Here is a 7,686-nt window from a genome sequence, read left to right on the forward strand (position 1 = left end):
AGTCTTTCCTCACTATAAAAAAAAAGAAGCTTCAAGCACAGGAATTACTTGATATGCAATGGAATACACACTTTGCAATCAGTGTGTATCTCGATAACAAAAAAGGCTGGCTGTAGCCTGAAACGGCAAACGGACATTCAATGAGGACTGATGCAGATATGGGCATGAATGGCAATAAAGGCTCTGGAATTCCAGGGTCTGACCTAATAGGTGTTCGGGGCACCACAGCTTGGAGCCAGTTATCAGTGGATGTGCTGGACTATAGAAGGTTCATAGAGGTGACCGTCTGGCACGTGCTGCTAGTTGCGCTCATGTTTGCGTCTGTTGAGCCAGAATATATTAAGTAATGGCAATACTCGAGAACGAATTGCTGTCATCATATATATATATATATATATATATATATATATATATATATACACACACATAACGATAATATTTTAATTTTTATTGAACGAATTATTTTATATCTACAGACAAGTGTTTCATACTTACGCAATCATCAGTGGAATAAATGATAATTACTGCCAGTCGGGTGGTTCGAACAGTCATACATTCATCCTCGACTTCGTAGGCCACTATTATACTTCCAGGAGAGGGATCAATTTTATATATTTAAAACTTCTCTCTAACGATAATATTTTTATAAATATTTTTATGCATACAGACAGTCGTGTTTCATCTCCTAGAAAATCATCCGTTTAGGAAGCGATAGTTGAGTGATTCGAACACCGGCCGTCCATGCTACCCGAAATTAACACAGGATTTAAATCGTTACGTTGCACATACACACACACACACATATATATATATACTAGCAAAAGTACGCGAGGTTGACTGTGTTCAAAAACAGCCTACAGAAAATGGACTGATTTATGAAAGTATGATAGGTTATGAAAAGGAGGGTTGTAAAGAGATAGCTTCGAATTCAGGGGTATCAAAACCAAAGCAAAATATGATTAAAGTAAAAATAAAATAGATAACCCCCATAATTTATTATACCATACCTGTTCACACTGAAACACTTATCACAACATTCTGTGGATCTATATTAAAAAATCTTGTTAAACTTTGTAACATATTTCCATTCTATGGAGGTCAGGTGCGAAGGAACACCCCATAATTTTATTATACCATATTTCTTCAAACAGAAACATAACTATCAAAGTATACTTACACAGATAGATATGAAAAGTCTTTATTAAAGTTTGTGCCTATTTCCATTCTATGGGGGCCAGGCGCGAACGCAGACCTCACAATTTTATTATACCATCCCTATTTAAGTTAAAACATACTTATCAAAGTATTCTTATGTACATCTATATCAAAAACACTTGTAAACGTTTTTTTTAAGTTTTACATTTTTTATTTCCCTACTTTGTGGACCAGGCGCGAACGCAGACCCCAAAATTTTTATGAACCACCGTTCTGCCAGATCAAACATACCCATTCCTGTGTCTCGATACATCTATCATTATATGCAATCAGTTTTTTTTAAAATAGTCAACCATATAGGAGCTTATTCGTGACCAGACACACAGACATTCAGCTTCAAATTGCAAAAGTTGAAAAAATAGTTTTCTCAGATTTTAATGATTATTAGTTAAAAAAAATTATTAGTTAAAAAATTTTATTGGTTAAAAAAATTATGGCAATAAAATTTCTAATTTATTTTATTTTCTTACATTTATTTGAATTCAATAAATGTGTAAAGAAAACTTTCTAAAAAAAAGATTAAAAAAAAACACCCATTCGAAAACATTAGAATTTTGGTTTGAAATTAATATTTGTATTGTCTAATCGATAAATGAATAAAAATGATATATGCAGGTATATCCTCATATTTAATTTAACGTCAGCAGCTCATAAATTCTTGTTTCTTTACAAAAAGAAAAGGAGAAATGATTGAAATAAAAGAGAAGTTATTTTATTTTTTTTTTTTTTTACACAGTGATCACCACTTATCAAGGCCAGGAAGCCACTCAGGGATAAGGGTTATTGCAAGTACATCACGTTAGTGAGGAGATTTTATGAAGTGTTTAATTAGGGGGGCGGTTCATTAGGAATTTGTTAACATTAGACTTGAAGACATCCAAGTTGTAGTCCGGAGGGAAGCAGGCAGACGGAACAGAGTTCCACAGGCGTGCAGTTCTAAGAAAGAAGCTTTGCTCATGAAATCCGCGTTTTGATTTAGGCACAGATATAGAGTGGGGGAAATTTTTTACAGTGGATTCAGCTAGACGGGTGATTTTCGTGAAAGTTTGGCGAGGGGGGACCAGGGATTGGAGTTCAGACGAGCACCTGCCATGAAAATAACGATAAAACAAGGATAGGCTCGCAACGTCTCTTCTGTGGGAGAGGGGTTGCAGGGTAGAGAAAAGGGCATCCCCCACTAAACCACGAAGTCTATTTTGTACTCTGTCAAGGCATGATAGGCTGTTTTTGGCAGCTCCTGCCCAGATATGGCAACAGTATTCCATCCTTGGCCGTACTTGGCTTTTATATAGATAGAGAATTGCATCAGTAGTGAGATATCTTCTGGAGCGGTAGAAGGATCCCACCATCTTTCCTGCGACCTTGGCAACAGACTTGATGTATGTGTTCCATTTCAGATCAGGAGTAAAGGTCAAACCCAGAAGCTTGTCAAAACACGGGGCCTCACCCAGACGAGAACCATCCATCACAATTGATGCCAGCTGGGGATCAGAGCGTTGATGATGTAAGGATAGGAGTTTGGTTTTAGATGCATTAAAGGTAACTAGCCACATCTTCCCCCACTGAACCACGCGCTCGAGATCAGAGGAGAGAGAATCAGAGAGAACTTCGTCATTTACAGCCTTTGATGTGTTGCCGTAGATGGTCGTGTCATCAGCATAGATGTCAACGAATGATTTAAGTATGTGTTTAGGGAGGTCATTGATGTAGATCAGGAAGAGAGATTGACCCCTGAGGGACTCCAGCATTTATATTGCAGACCTCCGATTTTTGTCCATCTACCACTACTCTTATGAGCCTATCGGAGAGAAATGATTTAATGATTGAGAAAACATTATTTAAAGTAAAGGAAAAGCTATTAAGAGAAAAGAAAACTGTCTAAAGGAAGCGGGTGAAATAACGTGAAGAAAAATAACATTATTGAAGTTAGGCTAGACTATAAATATTTTAATTGTCAGAATCTCGGGCAATGTTTACGTATTACTTGAAAATAAAAAAAAGCAAAGAAACGCAGGAATTCGGCATTAGCCAAGTAAGTTTTTCTATAAAAACTTACTAGAATTTGTACCCTGTCCTGCAAGGCTTCCTGAAGAAAAGTGAATTTTATAAATAAAATTTTGTCTTTAGTCATGAGGGATTCCCGCCAAAAATAATCCTCGTCTTAAAAAATTGTAAAAAATGTGCAAGAAATTGAAGTTTTATTATCCCAGTCTCTGATCATTTAGTCATAAAATACGTTTAAATATATTTAATTTCATGCAGATTTCATATTTATTAATACAAATACATGGTTTCAAAGTGAAAAATTGACTTGGCGCCATCAGCTGAAATTAAACCTAAAACATTTAGCATTTCAGCCTCCTCCTCTGTAAATTAAAGCACTCAGTTGTTACTTGTTCTACTCTTGACTCTGATGCCAAATTCAACCCCATAACTCGTTACTCTGTCAAAAATTCAACACCAACGTTCGTCACTCCTGTCGAAACTCAACTTCAAAATGTGACTCAACTGCTCACAAGACTTGCTTCTTCAACGTCCAAATCTAAACTTTCTAGTCTTTCAACACTGAGGCTTTTTATTCCTAACCAGAGCATTTCATTTGTATATCACCTGACAAACTTGACAAACTCGTAGCCATTATTTTTCTTTCGTCTTCTATTTCCGGTTGTCCCAGAACAGGTTTGTACTAATTTTTAACATCTTGTATTTGGTAACATTTCAGCTCGCATATTCCAAGGCCAAATAAGATGTTCTCAGTATGGTCAACGCTCTAGTTCATATGATGATTGGTGCATCCAGCACAATTGCCTTGGTCCTCAGCAATCGTCCATGTATTTCCAGTGTTACAGTACTAATTCCTCTGCATGCAACCTTCTGTCCATCTGCTTTTATTGCACTTTTGCACCTATACGCACTTGAAAGAACTGATCTCATATCATTTACTAACACTCCTAATGTTGGTAGTGATCCATTTTGCGCCATTGCTGACGTAAGAGCGTAACCGCTGACGTATAGTTTGCCTCAGTTTAGTTTCTCTTCAGGCAGTATCTTGTGTAGTGCCCTAGTTCGCCACATCCATAACAAGTTATCATATGTGGTGCGTTACAATCCCTTACCATGTGAGGACACTTACAATAATACCATTCGCCACTCATCGATCTGTCTGGGCTCTTTTCAGTTCTCGTTTCGCAACTGTTGCCACTTTCAGAGTCTGCGTGGCTGTGAGCATTCTGATAATTGAAATCATTTCGCTAATCAACAACACTTAGTAACTGCCGCAGTGCCGTAGAAATATTTTACGGGTATCCATTCACAAAAGTGAACCTCACGACCTGCTCTCGTTCTGCTCACTCAAATCCGGCTAATTCTGCCAACCTTTGTATATTAGTCGCATAAACATCTGCCACACCCGTCAACTGCATTCTCACCATGTTTGCATAGGATGAAAAAAATTCCTTCGGTGAATGCAGCCTTCAGCTTAGCCTCAATTTTCTCTGCATCTCGTTGATCTTCCTCTGTTCACTGGAGATACAGTGCTAAGGCATCACCTTCCAAAAAAAGCAAAAAACAAAAAAAAACAAAAACAATAACAACGCTTGCTATGTCACGACTCTTTCGCAGCTTTGCTATCAACTTCACTTTTTCCAACTAGGTAATTAGATCTCCTCCACCGAAAGTTTTTAACATGTAACTGCTTACTTTCAACATATCAATTATTGTAGTCTTCCAACCAGTTGTTGGCCGAAATAGCTTGTACATTAAAGCACTCAAGTGTTACTTGCCCCCTTCTCCTCGTTCTGATGTCAATAAATTCCACTCCATTACTCGTTATTTTGCTGTCAAAAATTCAACACCAACGTTCGACACTCGAATTCAAAATCTGAATCATTACTCACAAGACTTGCTTCTTCAAAGTCCAAATCTAAACTCCCCAGTCTCTCAAAACTCTGGATTTAAATTTCTAACCAGGGTATCTCATTTGTACATCACAAACTTGACGAACTCCTAGGCATATAAAGAGAACAGGGGCCAATATTTTTTCTTCATTCTTACCGACTGTCCCAGAACAGGTTTGTATTAATTTTTAACATCTTGTCTTTGGTAACATTTCAGACCACATATTGCAATACCAAATAGGATCCTCGCAGCATAGTAAATGCACTGGCTCATACGATGAACGGTGCACCAAACTAAATCATTATATCACATTCTCTACAGAAGCTTTTACGGTGAGAAAACTAATAAAGTCTTAATACTAGATGAGTAGCACATCTTTTCCTAGTCGACGAGGAATGGGCGAAGAGATTGACGATCTTGATGTAGTCTGAGTGCGTCCTCCAAGTTCCACTAAAGAATGCTGAGCGTTCTTTTTCACAATATGAGCATGGACAATCAAAATTCTGATGTTGAACTTAATTCAGCCGCTGACAGTTTCTTCCATTTATATCACAATGTGTGCTGTTAAGACTATTCTCATCTGCGCAAAAACTGAAAGGTCCCATTTCAAAAAGTATTTGCTCATAAACAACTGTAATTTAAACCTGCTCGACATACATTCCTCTCCCCCACAAGTTCACGAGGAATTTCGGGTGAGTGACGTGAAAAAGAATGCTGTTCACTCTACACTCTGAAACAATTGAGAAGAGGGTTGGTTAGCTTATGTCCTAGGTGATGAGAGGAGACATTTACATTAGCTATCTCCCTCACCCACAGTGAGTTTTTTTGCGGGCACGATAAAAAAATCCTGTACAAAAGTCCTCTGAAGCTATATACACTGTGATGGAATCACTAGTCTTGGTTTCGCTGGGGCCGCAACCTACTCGTTGGTGCAGTCTCTGAAGCACCAGGAGCGTTGTGTGGCATCAGTCAGCTCAAGGCCCTGGGAGCCTTCTTGGCAATTGTATGCATGTTCTTGAGGGTGGTGTCGTTTCCAGCTCCAGCGTTCTTGGGAGTGGCAGAATCTCTAGCTGGGTTAGAAGCATGAGGGGTAGTTGGAAGGATCTCAGAAGGGCTCAATGGCACGTCATAAAAATCTTTATTGCTGGACTTACGTATGGGACTATCCATTGGATTACTAGCGTGAACTTCTGGCAGGGTGGCAGGAGAGCCCTCTGACGCCCCTGGTATGGTGCTGACAGAGGCGTCTTCTGGCAGCCTGGTGACTGGTAGGAAGGACTATCACGTCTTCATTAGTTGTGGTTCTGAAAGGCTTGAATTTCCGAAGGTGTTGTCGGTTTATGAGCGTAAGCCTCCCAGAGCCATCTATCTTGACCACATATTGGGGGCAAAGATCTTGTATGCTCGCTCCACTTTTCATGCTCAAGGGAATGACGTTTTGCTAGTGCCTTCTCCCTGTTTACAAGCGTTTCAGACCATGTGGGGTGGGGGCAGTACCGACCCATTGGAATCGGGATGGGATCTCTAATGAGTCGTCCGAAAACTATAAGAGCAGGAGATGCCTTCGTCTCTGGGTCGATGGAGTTGCGGTATATTAGCATTGCCTGTTTAAACTTGTCCACATTGATGGACCCGCCTGCTGAGGTGTTATCCATCAACATTCGTTTGACAGTTTTGACTGCAATTTCTGCTCTGCAGTTGGCGTGAGGGTTGGCGACAGAGGTAAGGCGATGGTAGACTCCCCATGATCGGAGGAAATCCTGAGTCTTCCCAGCAGTGAACTGGGGTCCCCCATCAGATGTCAGCTCCTCAGGCACTCCGAAAGTCACAAAGACTTCTCCTAGGCGCTTCATGAGGCCATCTGCGCCGTTCTCTGCTTGGAATACCATCGGCCAGTTGGAGTACCGGTCGACCACCACAACATAATCATGGTTGTTGTGTGTGAAGTAGTCGCTGGCGATCTTATGAAACGGTTACTCCGGAGGTACAGCGTTAAAAGGTGGCTGCATAGCATTAGACTTTGCAATCCGATGGCAGTGGGTGCAATTGTCCCTGACACGTTGGATGTCGATGCTGATATTGGGCCAGTAAACCGAGTCAGCCGCGCGGGCACACATGAAGCCGATTCCCTGGTGGGCCGCATGCAGGGCTTCTAATATTTCTTGGCGTAATGTTGCCGGCACAATGATACGGTTGCCGACAAGGATCACGCCATCAACGGTGCAAAGGCTGCTGGAGATGCGGTGGTACGGCTGGAGTGCGGTCCTTAGCTGTCGACAGTCCAAAGGAAATCCGTCATGAATCAGTTGGTGTAATTCCTGTAGGTCTGCGTCCGAAGATGTAGCTTCCCGCACCATGTCCCAGGAAACCACATTAGTGACTGCATAAAGAGTGTTAGACATGGATGCGTGTATCCCATCATCCTCTCCAATATCTGCGGTGTCATCTGTGCTAGAAGCATCATTTGCATGGCCGGCGGCGGCAGGTGGGTACCGGGAGGCAGCATTAGGTCCCAGGTTCTTCTTTCCAGAGATGTGGATGACTTCAAAGTTGTAGGAGAGAGTCTTTTCCTTT

General features: G+C 40.6%; 1 protein-coding gene across 1 annotated transcript; it reads right to left on the reverse strand.

Moving 5' to 3' along the window:
* Positions 1-6,404: 6,404 nt before the first annotated feature.
* On the reverse strand, positions 6,405-7,001 carry LOC145292816 (uncharacterized). Its single transcript, XM_080138857.1, has one exon. It carries the CDS (start codon positions 6,999-7,001, stop codon positions 6,405-6,407), a length of 597 nt encoding a protein of 198 aa, XP_079994983.1.
* Between the last annotated feature and the right edge of the window lie 685 nt (positions 7,002-7,686).

Source organism: Euprymna scolopes, chromosome 14 (assembly GCF_053919585.1).
Source record: "Euprymna scolopes isolate OS-2025 chromosome 14, ASM5391958v1, whole genome shotgun sequence".
Lineage (NCBI taxonomy): Eukaryota > Metazoa > Mollusca > Cephalopoda > Sepiida > Sepiolidae > Euprymna > Euprymna scolopes.

What these genes read in the sequence shown, in the direction of transcription:
- LOC145292816 (XM_080138857.1), bottom strand. Translation starts at nt 7,001, where the DNA reads ATGGTATTCCAAGCAGAGAACGGCGCAGATGGCCTCATGAAGCGCCTA.